This window comes from Taudactylus pleione, unplaced genomic scaffold, assembly GCF_031769625.1.
Source record: "Taudactylus pleione unplaced genomic scaffold, aTauple2 ptg001542l, whole genome shotgun sequence".
NCBI classification, from domain to species: Eukaryota; Metazoa; Chordata; class Amphibia; order Anura; family Myobatrachidae; genus Taudactylus; species Taudactylus pleione.
This window is the reverse complement of record NW_028285939.1, coordinates 188,531-212,902: the sequence shown is the minus strand read 5'-3', so window position 1 is coordinate 212,902 and position 24,372 is coordinate 188,531. Positions and strand designations below refer to the sequence as shown.

At 46.1% G+C, this 24,372-nt stretch overlaps 1 protein-coding gene across 1 annotated transcript in view; it reads right to left on the bottom strand.

Moving 5' to 3' along the window:
* SCAP (SREBF chaperone) overlaps window positions 1-24,372 on the bottom strand; it is an 82,155-nt gene that overhangs the window by 32,233 nt on the left and 25,550 nt on the right. Inside the window, 6 exon segments of the mRNA XM_088463980.1 lie at window positions 6,328-6,500; window positions 6,918-7,023; window positions 7,269-7,489; window positions 7,764-7,921; window positions 12,323-12,446; window positions 19,096-19,308. Of these exon segments, the coding sequence (XP_088320106.1) occupies window positions 6,328-6,500; window positions 6,918-7,023; window positions 7,269-7,489; window positions 7,764-7,921; window positions 12,323-12,446; window positions 19,096-19,217 (904 nt within the window). The 5' untranslated portion in view covers window positions 19,218-19,308.

Sequence of the window (24,372 nt, the reverse complement as noted above, 5' to 3'; positions counted from 1 at the left end):
TGAGAGACCATCAGTAACATGGAGTACCATCACAGCCTCATACACACTTACACAGGCTCTGACCTTACTCAGGAATTACTAACCTCATCACACACAGTGATTACACTAGACTGAGACACCATCAGTAACATGGAGTACCATCACATCCTCACACACACTTACACAGGCTCTGACCTTACTCAGGAATTACTAACCTCATCACACACAGTGATTACACAAGACTGAGAAACCATCAGTAACATGGAGTACCATCACATCCTCACTCACACTTACACAGGCTCTGACCTTACTCAGGAATTACTAACCTCATCACACACAGTGATTACACAAGACTGAGAAACCATCAGTAACATGGAGTACCATCACATCCTCACACATACTTACACAGGCTCTGACCTTACTCAGGAATTACTAATCTCATCACACACAGTGATTACACAAGACTGAGAAACCATCAGTAACATGGAGTACCATCACAGCCTCACACACACTTACACAGGCTCTGACCTTACTCAGGAATTACTAACCTCATCACACACAGTGATTACACAAGACTGAGAAACCATCAGTAACATGGAGTACCATCACATCCTCACACATACTTACACAGGCTCTGACCTTACTCAGGAATTACTAATCTCATCACACACAGTGATTACACAAGACTGAGAAACCATCAGTAACATGGAGTACCATTACAGCCTCATACACTCACACAGGCTCTGACCTTACTCAGGAATTACTAACCTCATCACACACAGTGATTACATAAGACTGAGAGACCATCAGTAACATGGAGTACCATCACATCCTCACACACACTTACACAGGCTCTGACCTTACTCAGGAATTACTAACCTCATCACACACAGTGACTACACAAGACTGAGAGACCATCAGTAACATGGAGTACCATCACATCCTCACACACACTTACACAGGCTCTGACCTTACTCAGGAATTACTAACCTCATCACACACAGTGACTACACAAGACTGAGACACCATCAGTAACATGGAGTACCATTACAGCCTCATACACTCACACAGGCTCTGACCTTACTCAGGAATTACTAACCTCATCACACACAGTGATTACATAAGACTGAGAGACCATCAGTAACATGGAGTACCATCACATCCTCACACACACTTACACAGGCTCTGACCTTACTCAGGAATTACTAACCTCATCACACACAGTGACTACACAAGACTGAGAGACCATCAGTAACATGGAGTACCATCACATCCTCACACACTTACACAGGCTCTGACCTTACTCAGGAATTACTAACCTCATCACACACAGTGATTACACAAGACTGAGAAACCATCAGTAACATGGAGTACCATTACAGCCTCATACACTCACACAGGCTCTGACCTTACTCAGGAATTACTAACCTCATCACACACAGTGATTACACAAGACTGAGAAACCATCAGTAACATGGAGTACCATCACATCCTCACACATACTTACACAGGCTCTGACCTTACTCAGGAATTACTAATCTCATCACACACAGTGATTACACAAGGCTGAGACACCATCAGTAACATGGAGTACCATCACAGCCTCATACACTCACACAGGCTCTGACCTTACTCAGGAAATACTAACCTCATCACACACAGTGATTACACTAGACTGAGACACCATCAGTAACATGGAGTACCATCACATCCTCACACACACTTACACAGGCTCTGACCTTACTCAGGAATTACTAACCTCATCACACACAGTGATTACACAAGACTGAGAAACCATCAGTAACATGGAGTACCATCACATCCTCACACATACTTACACAGGCTCTGACCTTACTCAGGAATTACTAATCTCATCACACACAGTGATTACACAAGACTGAGAAACCATCAGTAACATGGAGTACCATCACATCCTCACTCACACTTACACAGGCTCTGACCTTACTCAGGAATTACTAACCTCATCACATGCAGTGATTACACAAGACTGAGAGACCATCAGTAACATGGAGTACCATCACATCCTCACACACTTACACAGGCTCTGACCTTACTCAGGAATTACTAACCTCATCACACACAGTGATTACACAAGACTGAGAAACCATCAGTAACATGGAGTACCATCGCATCCTCACACACACTTACACAGGCTCTGACCTTACTCAGGAATTACTAACATCATCACACACAGTGATTACACTAGACTGAGACACCATCAGTAACATGGAGTACCATCACATCCTCACACACACTTACACAGGCTCTGACCTTACTCAGGAATTACTAACCTCATCACACGCAGTGATTACACTAGACTGAGACACCATCAGTAACATGGAGTACCATCACATCCTCACACACACTTACACAGGCTCTGACCTTACTCAGGAATTACTAACCTCATCACACACAGTGATTACACAAGACTGAGAAACCATCAGTAACATGGAGTACCATTACAGCCTCATACACTCACACAGGCTCTGACCTTACTCAGGAATTACTAACCTCATCACACACAGTGATTACACAAGACTGAGAAACCATCAGTAACATGGAGTACCATCACATCCTCACACATACTTACACAGGCTCTGACCTTACTCAGGAATTACTAATCTCATCACACACAGTGATTACACAAGGCTGAGACACCATCAGTAACATGGAGTACCATCACAGCCTCATACACTCACACAGGCTCTGACCTTACTCAGGAAATACTAACCTCATCACACACAGTGATTACACTAGACTGAGACACCATCAGTAACATGGAGTACCATCACATCCTCACACACACTTACACAGGCTCTGACCTTACTCAGGAATTACTAACCTCATCACACACAGTGATTACACAAGACTGAGAAACCATCAGTAACATGGAGTACCATCACATCCTCACACATACTTACACAGGCTCTGACCTTACTCAGGAATTACTAATCTCATCACACACAGTGATTACACAAGACTGAGAAACCATCAGTAACATGGAGTACCATCACATCCTCACTCACACTTACACAGGCTCTGACCTTACTCAGGAATTACTAACCTCATCACATGCAGTGATTACACAAGACTGAGAGACCATCAGTAACATGGAGTACCATCACATCCTCACACACTTACACAGGCTCTGACCTTACTCAGGAATTACTAACCTCATCACACACAGTGATTACACAAGACTGAGAAACCATCAGTAACATGGAGTACCATTACAGCCTCATACACTCACACAGGCTCTGACCTTACTCAGGAAATACTAACCTCATCACACGCAGTGATTACACAAGACTGAGAAACCATCAGTAACATGGAGAACCATCACATCCTCACACACACTTACACAGGCTCTGACCTTACTCAGGAATTACTAACCTCATCACACACAGTGATTACACAAGACTGAGAAACCATCAGTAACATGGAGTACCATTACAGCCTCATACACTCACACAGGCTCTGACCTTACTCAGGAAATACTAACCTCATCACACGCAGTGATTACACAAGACTGAGAAACCATCAGTAACATGGAGTACCATCACAGCCTCACACACACTTACACAGGCTCTGACCTTACTCAGGAATTACTAACCTCATCACACACAGTAACTACACAAGACTGAGATACCATCAGTAACATGGAGTACCATCACAGCCTCACACACACTTACACAGGCTCTGACCTTACTCAGGAATTACTAACCTCATCACACACAGTGACTACACAAGACTGAGACACCATCAGTAACATGGAGTACCATCACAGCCTCACACACACTTACACAGGCTCTGACCTTACTCAGGAATTACTAACCTCATCACACACAGTGATTACACAAGACTGAGAGACCATCAGTAACATGGAGTACCATCACAGCCTCACACACACTTACACAGGCTCTGACCTTACTCAGGAATCACTAACCTCATCACACACAGTGATTACACAAGACTGAGAGACCATCAGTAACATGGACTACCATCACAGCCTCACACACTTACACAGGCTCTGACCTTACTCAGGAATTACTAACCTCATCACACGCAGTGACTACACAAGACTGAGAGACCATCAGTAACATGGAGTACCATCACATCCTCACACACACTTACACAGGCTCTGACCTTACTCAGGATTTACTAACCTCATCACACACAGTGATTACACAAGACTGAGATACCATCAGTAACATGGAGTACCATCACAGCCTCACACACACTTACACAGGCTCTGACCTTACTCAGGACTTACTAACCTCATCACACGCAGTGACTACACAAGACTGAGACACCATCAGTAACATGGAGTACCATCACAGCCTCACACACACTTACACAGGCTCTGACCTTACTCAGGAATTGCTAATTTCATTGCACGCTATGAGACCTCAGGCTGCGTAGGGCATCACAGTGGATAATTTATGCATGTCCCTGCAACGGCGTTGAAACGCACTGGTGCACGTGCGTTCGCAAGAACCCCCCCCCCCGTCACCACCTCCAAACAGCACTTCCTGTCAATCACTCTGCGAAGGGTCTGCGTAGTCACTGCGATCGCAGTCCCGATTGCAGTGGCTAGTTCCTGCACTGCGATGCATACACATGCGCAGTACGCAACAATCGGCCAATCGCAGTTGAGTACGTTAGTGAATCAGGCCCAAAGTGTTCTAACCTTATGCATAAAGGGCCTGGTTTAGAGTCGAGCGCTTAAGTCGTCCACAGATGGAGTGGCATTGTGTTGCTTGTTTGAGATAAATGCAAATGTTCACCTATATTCAGCGTTGGCCACATCTAAGCACCCGCACAATCCATCCGCCTGCGGACATAACGGCCATCGCCATCAGCGCTAATTTACACCAGCCCTATAACTGGTGCAAGAGTTCCCCAAATGAGACGGAAGTTCTGCGTAACGTACGTGCGACGCCGAATAACCCACAATTCCGCCTATACACCTGCGACTCGTCCTTGGAGCATTTATACAGTCCGGCCAACTTAGCTGGAGTTGCTGAGAGCTGCGAACGGTCGGCTACGGTGCTAAAAATCACCAGATCCGTCTGCAAAGAGGACTTTTGCGCAACGCTGAATCAGCCCCTGTATCATCTCCCCACATAACTATACGATATATAGTAATTAAGTCAACAATAACAATGTCGCCCATAGAAATTTAAGGGTTAGGCTAAAAATGTGGTTTCCATATTACGTACTTATCGACATTTGCAACATGTCGACATTGTGGTTTTTGCCATTCCGTACCCATCGACATTATGGTGTCTAGGAAATGAACGTCGACGACATACTGTACCCAACGATAACAAGATGGCTTATTGACGTTATATGTCCTGGAGGATCATGGTGCGTTTAGTACATACCCTCTGCTAGGTTTTACAGCAGGTTTGAAGGGGTCCAGATATTCATTTGATTCTTGTGATCCCCGACACGGGGGATCCTGCTGCTTCATTAGGATGAGCTATATTAGGGAATGGTTACACAGAACACGTCCATCGCACTCTCATATCCTGCAAATATTATGTGATCCATCTGCACCACATTCAGCCCGAGTTCCCCCCTCTATGCGGATTAGTGTTTAGAATGATCTCACTTCCCAGGACAACACGGACGCCTGATCAGCGACGTACTGCAGATGAGGGGGTTGCATTTGACGGGAAGTCGTCATGTTGTCAACAGTGAATATGCCGAAAGCATAATACCGACGCGGTTGTAATGTTACTTAAAGCATTTTACCTCATCTTGCTTTACGACACGGCATGTACCCCCACTTGACATGTATATGCACATGTGCGTGTACTTACAGAGCTAGTTACTGTAGTCCCCACGAGCAGTCAGAGTGCGGGAGGCGCACCAGCGAGACAAACGCGCCATAAAGAGCAAATGGTGAGATGAGCTGCATACTGACGCGTTTTGTCACACCGAGCAACATCACCAGATGACACAGACTACTGTAGAGGCCCATTACCTGGCTGTATTATCTGCAGGTCTATAGTGACCCCATGAGAGACCTATGAACAAAAAGCTGACACTGTCCTGAAACTATACTACATTTGTACTTACAGCAGGTGCTGGGGAAGGAAAGATGCCTAAATTGCAAGGTCTGCAAGTGCCTCTGTAAATGCATTTAGGGAGGACAATCTATTCTTATAACGGATGTCATCCATGATCTCTAATAATTATATAGGCGTCCTCTCTGCAGTCCCAGAAGACCCTTTGTATGGGTTACCCCCCAGGAGAGACCTGACCGCTGTGCTGGGCTCTGAGGAACACGATGGACATATACAGACATTGTGTACTTACTGGTGGAGAAGTAGATGTAAGCGAATAGTATGAAGTAGGTGGTGACAAGAGGAATCAGCTCGGCGATTCCGATCTCCTCCTTGAAATGGACGTGGACCATGTTTTGCCCTCGGGAGGTGCAGTTGGTGCTGGGGTGGAGCTGTCGGAGGCGAGTTCTCAGGTTGCTCAGGAATCTGTCAGACAGACGGAGAGATGCCCGACATGCGTTACCCAAGCAGACTGTCTAATCCCGAACGCGATGAGCGCACGTAGGACGGGGGGAAACGTGTAGCACAAGTCACATGTATAATAACCCAGCAGCTCTATATTACAGTACAAGTGGCCGATTCCATTTATCAGCAGGGTTATCTTCAGGCTGTACAGAACTTATCGCTATCTATATACATATAGCAGAACCAAGATAAGAGTATCTGCCATAGGCACTAAGGGACCAGCGTCTACTAGTGGGAAATCATCATGGAAAATGACACAACTGTAAGACAGCACCGGTCAGGCAGGAGGGTAAATAGCGGCTTTGTACCAAGTTCTGCTCAGAATCACAGGCGGAGAGGATGGAGGATGACAGTAACAGAGCTCCCCGCCCTCCTTACTTTGCGTCATGTGTGCGCAGGACCAGCGTGATGGTGTAAGACACGATCCGCTTGCGGTTGTACAGGCTGATCCCACTCTGCTTCCCTGGAACTCCGAAAAGTAAATCTGTGGGAGAGATGGAGGAAAGGGGGTGAAATAAGCCCTCTCAGAACAAAGCCGGCTACTGTATTCCCCCATCGTGAAACCGCACTGTAATAAAGGCTTCAGGGGGTCTGCGAAATGCCGGCTGTTACCATCTATTTCAGTGAGAAATGATCCAGTTTCAGCACAAGTAGCATGCTACAGAATGCGTGGGAAATTAAGATTAATATATACATATAAAGGAATAATGAGGGCAGATATTCCCCAACCTCTGAGCGTGGCCGAGGTCTGTAGGGTCTTGGGCTCATGTTGTTGAATGGTCCGAATAAGATCTGGGTCCTTGTTGAACTGCTCGCGGTTGTTCTGCCAGAAGTTAGCTGGGGACAGCAGGAGGCAGCCATGTTCTGGAAGTTTGTCCCGGAGCTTCTTCAGTCCTGGCAGGAGGTCGGTCACCTGCAGACACACATCCTCCAGGCTCTTCTCACTGGCTCTGGGGGGAGAACACAGCAGAAATCACAGCTATGGGCCCTACATTAGGTAAATGGACAGCCACAAATGTATTCAATTCTTTCCTATAATTCTGTCCCAAGCACAAAACAAGTTCAGGCCTAAGGTCCAAGTGACCAAAAAAAACAAACAAATTGCCACATACGACAGGAAAGACATACAACGTGGGCCTTTCATTCTGTGATCAGACATTTAGCTACATTAAAATGAAAGAGTGACATATTAAGAAGATCCGCGCTGAAGAAAACTGCGGTTACCTCTCTCTCAGAACGTGGTTCCTGATCTCCTCCACTAACGGGAACACTCGGGACAGCGGGGAGCGGAAAACATCAACAGCCAGGAAGTTCTTGTCCCAGGGAGACACGACCCCTTTAACCAAGACTTGCTGGATATAGGCTACTGGGAGGCCGAGATACTGTGGGGAAAGGCTTCCATATATTATCAGCTGTGGTATGAGAAGTTGACATCCAGAAGGTCGGCATTCAGAATGTTGACATGGACTTTAGGTTGACAACCAATATGTCGACATGCTCATAATGTCGAATTATTACATGTCGATGTCAGAATGTCCCCATGTGGTTTTTTGATTTTAACCTAACCCTAAACCTAACCCCTAAGCAAAAAAAACATATGCTGACTTTCTGGTGTCGACATGTTAAATGACAACATATTGGTTGTCCACCTAAAAATTTCGACATTCTGAATGTCAACCATTTGACCAGATACCATATTATCCATATACAGTACTAGAACAATTATTCCTGTACTGCACTGTAATGCCACTTTATTCCTGTACTGTAATGCCACATTATTGCTGTACTGTAATGCCACATTATTGCTGTACTGTAATGCCACATTATTGCTGTACTGTAATGCCACATTATTGCTGTACTGTAATGCCACATTATTGCTGTACTGTAATGCCACATTATTGCTGTACTGTAATGCCACATTATTGCTGTACTGTAATGCCACATTATTGCTGTACTGTAATGCCACATTATTGCTGTACTGTAATGCCACATTATTAATGTGCTGTACAGTAATGCCATATTATTCCTGTACTGCAATGCCATATTATTCCTGTACTGCAATGCCATATTATTCCTGTACTGCAATGCCATATTATTCCTGTACTGCAATGCCATATTATTCCTGTACTGCAATGCCATATTATTCCTGTACTGCAATGCCATATTATTCCTGTACTGCAATGCCATATTATTCCTGTACTGCAATGCCATATTATTCCTGTACTGCAATGCCATATTATTCCTGTACTGCAATGCCATATTATTCCTGTACTGCAATGCCATATTATTCCTGTACTGCAATGCCATATTATTCCTGTACTGCAATGCCATATTATTCCTGTACTGCAATGCCATATTATTCCTGTACTGCAATGCCATATTATTCCTGTACTGCAATGCCATATTATTCCTGTACTGCAATGCCATATTATTCCTGTACTGCAATGCCATATTATTCCTGTACTGCAATGCCATATTATTCCTGTACTGCAATGCCATATTATTCCTGTACTGCAATGCCACATTATTCCTGTACTGCAATGCCACATTCTTTCCTGTACTGCAATGCCACATTCTTTCCTGTACTGCAATGCCACATTCTTCCTGTACTGCAATGCCACATTCTTCCTGTACTGCAATGCCACATTCTTCCTGTACTGCAATGCCACATTCTTCCTGTACTGTAATGCCACATTCTTCCTGTACTGTAATGCCACATTCTTCCTGTACTGTAATGCCACATTCTTCCTGTACTGTAATGCCACATTCTTCCTGTACTGTAATGCCACATTCTTCCTGTACTGTAATGCCACATTCTTCCTGTACTGTAATGCCACATTCTTGCTGTACTGTAATGCCACATTATTGCTGTACTGTAATGCCACATTATTGCTGTACTGTAATGCCACATTATTGCTGTACTGTAATGCCACATTATTGCTGTACTGTAATGCCACATTATTACTGTAATGCCACATTATTGCTGTACTGTAATGCCACATTATTGCTGAACTGTACTTCTATATTATTAATGTGCTGTACAGTAATGCCATATTATTGCTGTACTGTAATGCCACATTATTGCTGTACTGTAATGCCACATTATTGCTGAACTGTACTTCTATATTATTAATGTGCTGTACAGTAATGCCATATTATTGCTGTACAGTAATTATGCCATATTATTGCTGTACTGTACAGTTATGCGATATTATTGCTGTACCCCGAACCTCTTGTGGATATCGTTGTCGCATCGGGATTCCGTCTGCCGGCATATCAAATGTATACCGTCCCATTTGATTCCTGTACTGTACAGTTATGCCATATTCTTGCTGTACTGTAATGCCATATTCCTATACTGCACTGTAACGCCATATTATTCCTGTACTGTAACGCCATATTATTCCTGTACTGTACACCATATTATTGCTATACTGTACGCCATATTATTCCTGTACTGTACTGCCATATTATTCCTGTACTGTAATGCCATATTATTCCTGTACTGTAATGCCATATTCTTGCTGTACTGTAATGCCATATTCTTGCTGTACTGTAATGCCATATATTTGCTGTACTGTAATGCCATATATTTGCTGTACTGCAATGCCACATTATTGCTGTACTGTAATGCCACATTATTGCTGTACTGTAATGCCACATTATTGCTGTACTGTAATGCCACATTATTGCTGAACTGTACTTCTATATTATTAATGTGCTGTACAGTAATGCCATATTATTGCTGTACTGTAATGCCACATTATTGCTGTACTGTAATGCCACATTATTGCTGAACTGTACTTCTATATTATTAATGTGCTGTACAGTAATGCCATATTATTGCTGTACAGTAATTATGCCATATTATTGCTGTACTGTACAGTTATGCGATATTATTGCTGTACTGTACCCCGAACCTCTTGTGGATATCGTTGTCGCATCGGGATTCCGTCTGCCGGCATATCAAATGTATACCGTCCCATTTGATTCCTGTACTGTACAGTTATGCCATATTCTTGCTGTACTGTAATGCCATATTCCTATACTGCACTGTAATGCCATATTATTCCTGTACTGTAATGCCATATTATTCTTGTACTGTAACGCCATATTATTCCTGTACTGTACACCATATTATTGCTATACTGTACGCCATATTATTCCTGTACTGTAATGCCATATTATTCCTGTACTGTAATGCCATATTATTCCTGTACTGTAATGCCATATTCTTGCTGTACTGTAATGCCATATTCTTGCTGTACTGTAATGCCATATTCTTGCTGTACTGTAATGCCATATTCTTGCTGTACTGTAATGCCATATATTTGCTGTACTGTAATGCCATATATTTGCTGTACTGTAATGCCATATAATTGCTATACTGTACTGTTATTATTCCTGTACTGTCATATTATTGCTATACTGTACTGTTGTCATTATTCCTATACGGTCATATTATTGTTGTACTGTAGTCATTATTCCTGTACTGTCATATTATTGCTGTACTGTACTGCCATGCCATATTGTTCCTGTACTGTACTGTTGTGACATTATTGATGTAATGTACTGTAATGCCATATTATTTCTGTACTGTAATGCCCTATTATTGCTATACTGTACTGTTGTCATTATTCCTGTACTATCATATTATTGCTATACTGTACTGTTGTCATTATTCCTGTACTGTCATATTATTGCTGTACTGTTGTCATTATTCCTGTACTGTCATATTATTGCTGTACTGTACTGTTGTCATTATTCCTGTACTGTCATATTATTGCTGTACTGTACTGCCATGCCATATTGTTCCTGTACTGTACTGTTGTGACATTATTGCTGTAATGTACTGTAATGCCCTATTATTGCTATACTGTACTGTTGTCATTATTCCTGTACTGTCATATTATTGCTATACTGTACTGTACTGTTGTCATTATTCCTGTACTGTCATATTATTGCTGTACTGTACTGCCATGCCATATTGTTCCTGTACTGTACTGTTATGACATTATTGCTGTAATGTACTGTAATGCTATATTTTTGCTTGCAGAGCCATAAAGACAGAATGGTTTTTGTAATAGAGAAGAGCTGCTCTATGGTGTCTGAGCTGGTGACACACAGGCACTGTACGGGCGCTCCGCTTCAGCACTGGGCAACAGGACCGCTTCCCAAAATCAACCAGATGTGTGGGTGATAGCAAATAGTGCAATGCCACACTGCACACTCACTCATTATAAGCAACATTATCAGCACGATAGTGCAATGCCACACTGCACAATCACTCATTATAAGCAGCATTATCAGCACGATAGTGCAATGCCACACTGCACACTCATTATAAGCAGCATTATCAGCATGATAGTGCAATGCTACACTGCACACTCACTCATTATAAGCAACATTATCAGCACGATAGTGATAGTTATTGCATGGCTAGAAAGCTGCTAGTAATGAGGTATTAGCAGTGTGTCGGATGTATCTGTGTATTACATGGTACCAAGGTCGGTAATCAGATCCTTCCCCTGTAGATGACATGACATGTGGACAGATAAGACATGCACCAGCCAAGGACACATACAGGAATTATCTGGTGTTTTGTGATGTCCTCACACAGGGCAGCGACGCCTCTGCTATGCCCCACACAGATGTGCTTCCTATATGTGCTGTGTACATGCCGTGCCATGTAAGGGACATGTCAGGTCTTAACAAACACTACCGTTTATTATCGACAAATGGCGTTTCAACATTATCTCAGAGAGATTTGTAACACTGCTCACCCAATCCGGGCGCTCACTGCGGGTGTCAGGAGTCACGTCAGCTGGAGGGGGAGAGTAATCCTTCACGGGGGTAATGTACTCAACTGGGCCTGTCCCCGGCAGAGGGAGCTTTAACAGAGGGTAACTGAGAGAAGGGGAGAGGAGAGAGGAAGGAGAGAGAAGGGGAGAGGAGAGAGGAAGGAGAGAGAAGGGGAGAGGAGAGAGGAAGGAGAGAGAAGGGGAGAGGAGAGAGGAAGGAGAGAGAAGGGGAGAGGAGAGAGGAAGGAGAGAGAAGGGGAGAGGAGAGAGGAAGGAGAGAGAAGGGGAGAGGAGAGAGGAAGGAGAGAGAAGGGGAGAGGAGAGAGGAAGGAGAGAGAAGGGGAGAGGAGAGAGGAAGGAGAGAGAAGGGGAGAGGAGAGAGGAAGGAGAGAGAAGGGGAGAGGAGAGAGGAAGGAGAGAGAAGGGGAGAGGAGAGAGGAAGGAGAGAGAAGGGGAGAGGAGAGAGGAAGGAGAGAGAAGGGGAGAGGAGAGAGGAAGGAGAGAGAAGGGGAGAGGAGAGAGGAAGGAGAGAGAAGGGGAGAGGAGAGAGGAAGGAGAGAGAAGGGGAGAGGAGAGAGGAAGGAGAGAGAAGGGGAGAGGAGAGAGGAAGGAGAGAAGGGGAGAGGAGAGAGGAAGGAGAGAGAAGGGGAGAGGAGAGAGGAAGGAGAGAGAAGGGGAGAGGAGAGAGGAAGTAGAGAGAAGGGGAGAAATGAGAGGAAGGAGAGAGGAGAGAGGAAGAGGAAAGAAGGGGAGAGGGGAGAGGAGAGAGGAAGGAAAGAGAAGGGGAGAGGAGAGAGAAGGGGAGAGGAGAGAGGAAGGAGAGAGAAGGGGAGAGGAGAGAGGAGAGAGGAAGGAGAGAGAAGGGGAGAGGAGGAAGGAGAGAAATGAGAGGAAGGAGAGAGAAGGATACATATTACTTTACATAAAAATAGGAGGTGCATAATACAGAGATGTAACAGCAACATAGCTCTAGGCACAAGATAACATCCACAGCTCTGTGAAGACATATTTATCAATGATACTATGATCAGATAAATCAATTAACATTATGCAATAGAATACACCACAGGTAACACACACACACATATACATATTGTAGACACACACATACATATTGTAGACACACATACATATTGTAGACACACACACACATACATATTGTAGACACACACATACATATTGTAGACACACACACATATACATATTGTAGACACACACACACACATACATATTGTAGACACACACACACATACATACATATTGTACAGACAGATACAGAGATTCTCTCTGTACAAAGTGCTAAAGAGTGAGCCAATCAGGGATGAAGGTAATTGTCCTGTGTATAAGAGAGTATTGAGACCCTGCTAAATGCAGTGAGTGGTGGTGCGGGGGCGGGGGGTTTTGGTCACGGGGGCAATATAGGAAAAGGAAGAGATTCTCTAGAAATGTTTTTGTAGTGGTGTAATAAGATGTGATCCACCAGGCAGTCACCGATGTCACTGATCCACCGATAGAGTAGAAGCTGGTTACTCGTCCCTGTGTAACCTATGTGGGCTTACTACACCACTACGAGGGATTCCCTCTCACCATCAGTAACTGCCTGGTACTGACTCCTCCCTCTGCGCAGTGGGCAGGTATTTCGCTGCCACCACCAGCCTCCTACATCGACACATGGAATCGCTTCTCCCGAGCTCCTATACAGGCACCTGCGTTCCTCTGAGCTACAGTGGGCAGAATGGATAGCACTGTTGCAGTAACTGGCTTCTGACTATAAAGGCACCTGCGTTCCCCTGAGCTACAGTGGGCAGAATGGATAGCACTGTTGCAGTAACTGGCTTCTGACTATACAGGCACCTGCGTTCCCCTGAGCTACAGTAGGTACAATGGATAGCACTGTTGCAGTAACTGGCTTCTGACTATACAGGCACCTGTGTTCCCCTGAGCTACAATAGGTAGAATGGATAGCACTGTTGCAGTAACTGGCTTCTGACTATACAGGCACCTGCGTTCCCCTGAGCTACAGTGGGCAGAATGGATAGCACTGTTGCAGTAACTGGCGTCAATGTTCCTGGATGTGTCTGAATTAGTGCCGTACTATACACCATCGCAGAATATGTTGAGGCCATATAAGAGAACAATAAACAACGTGTTCATCCCACCAGTTGTCTGTTGCCTAATTAAACCTGATAAATGTCCTGGGCCGTACACTGTGAGGGACATGAATGCAGGGAGAGCACAGCTATCTGTGAAGCTGTTGGTCCGGTATGACCAGTGTGTAACCTGAGCGAGTACTGTATGAAAGGTGAGCAGTCTCTCACCCTGGTTACCATGTCTCAGAGTGACACCAGGAATTCCCCACCGGGTAATGAGACACACGTGCCCTCCCTGTATCCATTATTCACACTACAATCACATCAGGGCCCCTCACCTACTGGCACAGGTCCCCCTCACCTACTGGCACAGCGGCACAGGCCCCCGCCCACCTACTGGCACAGGCCCCCCTCACCTACTGGCACAGCGGCACAGGCCCCCCTCACCTACTGGCACAGCGGCACAGGCCCCCCTCACCTACTGGCACAGCGGCACAGGCCCCCCTCACCTACTGGCACAGCGGCACAGGCCCCCCTCACCTACTGGCACAGCGGCACAGGCCCCCCTCACCTACTGGCACAGCGGCACAGGCCCCCCTCACCTACTGGCACAGCGGCACAGGCCCCCCTCACCTACTGGCACAGCGGCACAGGCCCCCCTCACCTACTGGCACAGCGGCACAGGCCCCCTCACCTACTGGCACAGCGGCACAGGCCCCCCTCACCTACTGGCACAGTGGCACAGGTCCCCCTCACCTACTGGCACAGTGGCACAGGTCCCCCTCACCTACTGGCACTAAACACACAGAGGCTGAATGTGAGATTAGCGGGGTGTGGCAGGACTGCTGTACACATTGATCTTATACTGTATATGAGGTGCACACAGTGGGTGGGGGAAGCAGTGTTAATTCTGACAAGTTTTAGTCACTAATTTAAAATTGTAGATACCACAACAAGACAATGGGGACGCGCTAATAAACAGATAAATAATATACTATGTAATTCCCAAAAATGGCAGAAAAAAATTCTCAAGATACCACCTATATAATATTAATACTCTTTATAAAAATGGAATATGTCAGTACATATAATCACATTTATCCAATATAGAAAGACTCAAATACACTCCTGAGAATTGAAATATATAAAATATACTGCCTCTAATAGAGATGAATCACTGGATCTTTGATGCCTGGAGCAGTGTCTTGTCAAATTAATGACATGTGGAAAATTATATATATATATATATATATATATATATATATATATATATATATATATATATATATATATATATATATATCTCTGTCTGTATGATATAAGTGCGCACACTGTTATACCAGTCACTCACCACATAGATCCCTAGTTGCAGAGTCCCATGAACAATCCCCTGAGTTTGGAAGGACACCTCCTATGAAGCACGCCCACGGTGGCACTCCTGGTAAGTAGTGGGGGTCTGGTCGGTGTTTCACGTGTGCAGCTGATAAACAAGGGAGTTTCCAATGCACAGTCCCAAGCAATGTGAGCTGTTCTGCGTCACAGGTGGGGGGGGGGGGGTTTCGGGTGTGTGTGTGTGGAGGGAGATAAAATTGGAGATAAATAGCACCAACCAATCAGCTCCTGTCATTTTTCAAACACAGCCTGTAAAGTGACAGTTAGGAGCTGATTGGTTGGTGCTATTTATCTCCAATTTTATCGCTCTCCGAGCTTTATTAAATCTCCCTCTCAGTCTATTAGGCTTCCACAGCACAAGATCCCGGTTTCATTAGTGTGGCAGCAAAGCTCCTGTAATATATAATCACTGGCAGGTAAATCTCTGACCGGTTTCACTCCAATATGGGGGCTTTATCAAAGTGACAGTACGAGCCGTTTCTGGGTGGTGACTGGGATGGTCGATGGAAACGGGGGAGTGGTGGTGCGAAGGCAGGCGTGTCTGAGCGTCTTAACGCCGTTTTAGAGGCGTGCATAATTAAGACGCGGCGTCATAGTACACGTCACATGGCTGAATTACACACAGCAGCGCTCGCAGTGCTTGTGGTAGGGAATGGTCAGCCACAAGTGCTGCGTATGGATCCGATGTTACCGATTGTTGCATACACTTCCTGGAGATGACGTGTATCACTAAGGGAAAGTGGGCGTCTAAATACACCCCGAGCTCGCACAGCAAGACATAGCGGGCGTGCTAATGCCCTGCCGTGCGATCGCGGGATTTGCATATTTTGGCTGCGGGCGAACGCATCTAGCGAGCGAGTCTGAATCAGGCCCTTATATCATACAGAAAGAGCTTTATATAGTTATTATTGGACTTTCCACGTGTCATTAATATGACAAGAGAGACTGCTCCAGTGATTCTATTAGAGGCAGTATATTTTATATATTTCAATTCTCAGGAGTGTATTTGATCCTGTATTGGTTATATTGGTTATATGTGATTATATGTACTGACATATTACAATTTTTCTAAAGATTATTAATATTATATAGGTGGTGTCTTGAGAATTTTTTCTGCCATTTCGGGAACTACATAGTATATTATTTATCTGTTTATTAGCGCATCCCCACTGTGGTATCTCTATATTAGTAGTGGGCAGACACAAGCCCATTGGGTGAATTTGCTGCTATTAATTATAATATTCTATTCATTGATTAGCGCCCAGTCTTTTTGTATCTCTGTTTAATTTGAAATTGTAGTTGGTTTAAGTCACATTTTAGTCTCTCTTTTTGCTTTGTTTTAGACAAGATTTAGTCAGTGGATCTCAGTTTTCATTTTAGTCTAATTTCAGATAATGTTTTAAGTCAGAAGTTTTTGAAAATCGTTAAATGATGCTGTAAAAAAAAAATTAATATTTTCGTTACAGTTTACAATTTAGTCGCCAAAATGAACACGGCCGGCAGTATTTCATACCGATTCCCCCTGAATGTGCTGGGTTTTTTGGCTAAAGAAACAATGTTCTTTAAGCTGCTGGTCTGACAGTTGCTCGGGATCAGCAGAGATATCTGTGCAGGCAGCAGAGTTTGTCTTTTCCTGGCTACTTCTACTCGGTGCCAGACTATAGATAGACAGCAAAAAGGTCGACAATGTCTATATAGACGCCAGATGTCAGACAGTCACAGGGGCAAACGCAGGATTCTCAGGGAGGGGTTTCCAATATATATGTACACACACACAATATATATATATATATATATATATATATATATACACACATATATATATACACATATACATACACACACATACATATATATACATAGTTGCGCGCGACAGAGGCCCCCAGTAGTAGTTCTCCCTATGTAGTGCCCCTTATATAGTGCCCCCGGTAGTAGTCCTGTCCCTATGCAGTGCCCCTTATATACTGCCACCAGTAGTCCTCCCCCTATGCAGTGCCCCTTATGTATTGGCCCCAGTAGTAGTCCTCCCTATGTAGTGCCACTTATATAATGCCCCGAGTAGTAGACCCACCTATGCAGTGCCTTATGTGATGGTACCCCCTATGCAGTGCCCCCAGTAGTGCCCCTTATATAGTGCCCCAGTAATGCCCCCCCCAGCAGTGCCAGAGCCCCCAGTAGTAGTCCCCCCTATTTAGTGCCCCCAGTAGTGCCCTTTAGATAGTGCCTCCCCCCAGTGCCAGTGCCCCCAGTAGTGCCTCCCCCCACCAGTGCCAGTGCCCCCAGAAGTGCCTCCCCCCAGCAGTGACCCCCAGCAGTGACAGTGCCTCCACTAGTGGTCCCCCCTTGAAGTGTCCCCAATATAGTGCCCTCCAGTAGTGCCTCTCCCAGCAGTGCCCCATACATATACAACACAAAAAAAACCAAAACAATTACCTGTATCCCCGCTCCTGTGCCCGCCTCAGTCCGTGAGCCGGAAGGTGCAGCCCGGCTCCGGCAATGCTTCCCTCTGTCTAGCTCCCTCTGGGCGGGTTGTGTGCATGGCGCACAGCCCGTCCACTGCCAATTCAGCTGCCAGCACTTCCGCGTCAGGTGGTATGAAAGCCATCTGACGTGGAAGCGCTGACATTAGAACTGGCAGGGGCCTGGCCGGACAGCGCCGCGCAGGCGATCATGGGTGGCCCGGGGATGGTGCAGAGATGGAGACAAGGCTGTCTCCATCTCTGAATAAAAAAAAATATTGGTTGGTCAGGGGGGGCGGGGGTTTCTGGGTACTTAGAAACCCCCCCTCCGTGTGCTAGTGAGTCAATAGGTCGACTGGGACAAAAGGTCAACAGGGTGAAAAGGTCAACACAAAAATGTACGACAAGATCTTTTCATTTGTTTTTAGGGTTAGGCACTTATCGAAGGGTTAGGCACTTACGACGGTTAGGGTTAGGCACCAGGAGGGAAAGTTAGGCACTTACCAGAGGGTTAGACACTAGAAGGGAAGGTTAGGTTCAGGCACCTGCCCCGATGGTTAGGTTTAGGCACCAGGATGGAGGGTTAGGGGTAAGATTAGGGCTAGAAAAAAAATTAAAATAAAATCACATGTCGACCTTCTTATATGTTGACCTTTATTGTGTTGACTTTCGTACATGTCGACCTGTAGTGTATCAACCTTTTGTCCCGTCGACCTTCTCACATGTCGACCTTTTGTCCCAGTCGACCTATTGTCTGTCTAACACCTGGTGTCTATCTAGCCCCTTGTACGAGCACTCCTGGCTCAGCACTCACCAGCAGGCTAGGATGCACAGCGCTGTAAAGAGGATGATGGGGATCGGGTAGGATGCACACAGCAGACCATGCCTGTAGAAGGCCTGTGATATCCTGTCACGTAGCTTATCAGTCAGGGGCATCCTCAGCTGCTGTCACCTTCGATCCATCACGTAATGTGCCCCCCAGGCTACTCCACCGCTGGTTCTCTACTTACTGGGAACATGGTGAAACCTGCGTGAGACAGAAGAGAACGGAGCACGGTCAGGTCAGTATGATCAGACATGAACACGGAATGGAACATACATTGTGCAGCGTTACCCTGATATTCTACTGTAGCGCCATTAAAAAAAAAATCATAATATATAGGCAGCAGAGGCCCTTCCCGTATTGTAGATAGCTGAGGCTACAGTCATCTGAGCTGCTGTGACATAACTGACCCTGCCCCCTGTGCATGAACTGACCAATCTAAAGCCATGCAAGTCTGCCAAGCTGTCAGTCACATCCTGCCTATACATTTAAAGAAGCCCCTCTCTTCCATCATGGCCACCTGCACCAGAGGAAGCGCATGATGATCGCACTAACTATACAGCCTCCGCTTACATCACAACCGTGGCCGGAGCCCGACCACATGTGATTAAAATGGCTGCCACGGGACAAACCCTCATGCCACGGCACCATTTTTAAAAGGACCTAGGCGCAGTGCGCCACGTACTGCGAATGTATATGTAATGTGTTTGAACAGGTTATATTCAATGTGCTGTGCGCAGATGTGGAAATGTACTTTTTAATGTACAGCCTACGCACTTATAAGGAATGTATAAGTTATTCTGTGTTAGACGGCTGTAATATTAAAGTCACATGGTTATGAGACCTTCTCACCTCCTAGTGACATGTAATTATCCTGACGTAGTGACCAAACCTTCGTTTACAGCACTTTCATTGTAATGTAATGCAGAGGTCTCCTGTGTGTCTATGTACAATACCCAGCACGTGTGGGGAAAGCAATGTGTTTGTGTCTATGTACAATACCCAGCACGTGTGGGGAAAGCAATGTGTTTGTGTCTATGTACAATACCCAGCACGTGTGGGGAAAGCAATGTGTTTGTGTCTATGTACAATACCCAGCACGTGTGGGGAAAGCAATGTGTTTGTGTCTATGTACAATACCCAGCACGTGTGGGGAAAGCAATGTGTTTGTGTCTATGTACAATACCCAGCACGTGTGGGGAAAGCAATGTGTTTGTGTCTATGTACAATACCCAGCACGTGTGGGGAAAGCAATGTGTTTGTGTCTATGTACAATACTCAGCACGTGTGGGGAAAGCAATGTGTTTGTGTCTATGTACAATACCAAGCACGTGTGGGGAAAGCAATGTGTTTGTGTCTATGTACAATACCCAGCACGTGTGGGGAAAGCAATGTGTTTGTGTCTATGTACAATACCCAGCACGTGTGGGGAAAGCAATGTGTTTGTGTCTATGTACAATACTCAGCACGTGTGGGGAAAGCAATGTGTTTGTGTCTATGTACAATACCCAGCACGTGTGGGGAAAGCAATGTGTTTGTGTCTATGTACAATACTCAGCACGTGTGGGGAAAGCAATGTGTTTGTGTCTATGTACAATACCAAGCACGTGTGGGGAAAGCAATGTGTTTGTGTCTATGTACAATACCCAGCACGTGTGGGGAAAGCAATGTGTTTGTGTCTATGTACAATACCCAGCACGTGTGGGGAAAGCAATGTGTTTGTGTCTATGTACAATACTCAGCACGTGTGGGGAAAGCAATGTGTTTGTGTCTATGTACAATACCCAGCACGTGTGGGGAAAGCAATGTGTTTGTGTCTATGTACAATACCCAGCACGTGTGGGGAAAGCAATGTGTTTGTGTCTATGTACAATACCCAGCACGTGTGGGGAAAGCAATGTGTTTGTGTCTATGTACAATACCCAGCACGTGTGGGGAAAGCAATGTGTTTGTGTCTATGTACAATACTCAGCACGTGTGGGGAAAGCAATGTGTTTGTGTCTATGTACAATACCCAGCACGTGTGGGGAAAGCAATGTGTTTGTGTCTATGTACAATACCCAGCACGTGTGGGGAAAGCTATTTTGTGTAAGAACTTAGAAGGTGCCGAGACTCAGAAAGCCAATGGTGGTTTAGTCATAGACATGTGAGAGGACGAATGTAATAGGAATTTGCATTATATTTACCTTGCAGAAACAGTATATGGCAACTCCGTATGTGCTTTAGGCAAAGCAGCTGTGTTTTGGGTGGTGAAGAGGAAATTATGTTATTAGCTTTAAAATGTAAGATGTGTATATTTATATTTTGTGAGCTAGCCTGATTGGCTAAAAGGAACACAGGGCGCATTTACCCCCTGTGGTAATGTGTATTGGAGTGACATACAGTATATACCAGGCCTGCGAGCCTGTGGTAATGTGTATTGGAGTGACATACAGTATATACCAGGCCTGCGAGCCTGTGGTAATGTGTATTGGAGTGACATACAGTATATACCAGGTCTGCGAGCCTGTGGTAATGTGTATTGGAGTGACATACAGTATATACCAGGTCCGCGAGCCTGTGGTAATGTGTATTGGAGTGACATACAGTATATACCAGGTCTGCGAGCCTGTGGTAATGTGTATTGCAGTGACATACAGTATATACCAGGTCTGCGAGCCTGTGGTAATGTGTATTGCAGTGACATACAGTATAATATGAAATATGGTAAGAACTTACCCTTGTTATCTCTATTTCTACGAAGTCCATAGGGTTCCACAGGATACCTTGGGGGTATAGGTGTGACGTCAGTCGCTGGGCACCATAGAGTTAAGCTTTTCAGCCTCCCAGGATGCACTAGGGTCCCTCTCCTATACCCCGCCCCCGAGCCATGGCACCTCAGTTAGTTATCAAGCCATAGGCCGGAGGAGGAGAAGGAGGAGAGAGAAAAAAGATCTGGACACATACAAGAATCACATTCTCACCAGAGGGAGACGGAAAACCGGTGACCAGAGCAAAGCCCATCTGCAGCACAGGTGCGACAGGGCGGGAGTCCTGTGGAACCCTATGGACTTCGTAGAATTAGAGATAACAAGGGTAAGTTCTTACCATATCTCATATTTTCTACTTCAGGGTCCATAGGGTATCCACAGGATACCTTGGGGATGTCCCAAAGCAGTATCCTTTAAGGGTGGGGACGCTCCTGTGCAGAAAGGAGAATCCGCCGCCCGAAGGAAGCATCCTGAGAGGCGAAGGTGTCAAACCTGTAATACCTCACGAAGGTATGGACAGAGGACCACGTAGCAGCCTTGCAGATCTGAACTGCAGAGGCACCACGTCGAGCTGCCCACGAAGGACCCACAGACCTAGTGGAATGAGCCTTCAGAGAAGGAGGGACCGGTAGGCCTTCATGAAGATAAGCTTCAGAAATAGCCATACGGATCCAGGCTGCCAAAGTTTGCTTTGAAGCAGGCCAACCCTTTTTACGGAAGCCATAGAGGACAAACAAAGCATCCGACTTCCTAAACGAAGAAGTGCGGTCAACATAAGTCCTTAAGGCCCGCACAACATCCAAAGAGGCCTCACCCACGGAAAGACCCGGTGAGTTAAAGGCCGGAACAACTATTTCCTCGTTAACATGAAACTGGGAAACAACTTTGGGAAGAAACTCGGGCCGAGTGCGGAGCACTGCCCTGTTCCCATGAAAAACCAAGAAAGGGGGTCTACAAGAAAGAGCCCCTAACTCAGAAACACGTCTGGCCGAAGCAATGGCCAGAAGGAAAACAGTCTTAGCTGTTAGCCATTTAAGATCCACTGAGCCCAGTGGTTCAAACGGCGGCCCTTGGAGAGCCCTCAGGACCACAGCCAAATCCCAAGGCGCCACAGGTGGAACAAAGGGCGGCTGAATGCGGAGAACACCCTGCATAAAGGTGCGCACATCCGGGATTGTAGCAATCCTACGGTGAAACCAGACAGATAGGGCCGAAACCTGTACCTTCAAAGAAGCAAGGCGAAGCCCATGATCTAGTCCCGCTTGCAGGAAGGCGAGAATCCGAGACAGACGAAACTCCCGCGGTGCATAACCTCTCGGTCGACACCACTGGAAGAACGTATGCCACACGCGATGGTATATCCTCGCGGAAGACGGTTTCCGAGCTCGTAACATGGTACGCACCACAGAGCTGGAAAACCCCCGGGACCTCAGCATGGCCGTCACAACAGCCACGCCGTCAAAGACAGCCGAGTCAGGTCCGGGTGAAGGCAAGGACCCTGAGACAGAAGGTCCGGTCGTAGCGGCAACCGCAGAGGACTGTCCACGGACAGACCCTGAAGGTCTGAGAACCAGTGCCGTCTGGGCCACGCGGGAGCTATCAACAGGAGCGACCCTCCTTCCTGTTTGAATTTCCGGATTACCCGTGGAAGGGAGACCGGAGGGAACAGGTATGCAAACCGGAACGTCCACCGGACGGACAGAGCATCCACCAGAGCCGCCCCTTCGTCTCTTGTGCGAAACACGTACACCGGCAACTTGTTGTTGTGCCGGGACGCCATGAGGTCGATTTCTGGAAGACCCCACCTGTCCACCAGTAGTTGAAAAACGTCCGGGTGCAGGGACCATTCCCCCGGATGAACGTCCTGGCGACTTAGAAAGTCCGCCTCCCAATTTAGCACTCCCGGGATGAAGACCGCTGATATGGCCGGAAGATTGCGCTCCGCCCAAACCAGGATCCGAGAGACCTCTACGAGAGCCGCCCGACTGCGAGTTCCTCCTTGCCTGTTTATGTAGGCCACGGTGGTAGCGTTGTCCAACTGGACCTGCACCGGGTGACCCTGGAGAAACCGCTGTGCCTGCTGGAGAGCATTGAAGACCGCACGGAGTTCCAAGATATTTATTGGAAGCTCCGCTTTTGTCGGCGTCCACCTGCCCTGGAACAAGTGTGGACCCGAAACAGCTCCCCAGCCCCGAAGACTGGCGTCCGTTGTCAACAGGACCCAATTTGGAACCCAGAACGGACGTCCCTTGTTGAGGTGGGTCGTCTGTAACCACCACGCAAGGGACAGGCGAACCTCCGGGGTGAGCACAATCGTCCGGGACTTCAGAGACTGAGGCAGCCCGTTCCACTTGGACAGGATCAGGTGCTGCAGAGGTCTGGAGTGAAAATGGGTGTATTCCACCATGTCGAATACCGACACCATGGAGCCCAGTAACCTCATCGCCGAGTGTAAGGACACCCGGCGGCTGTGCAGACAACTGCGCACCCTTGACTGTAAAGCAGAGATCTTGTCCTC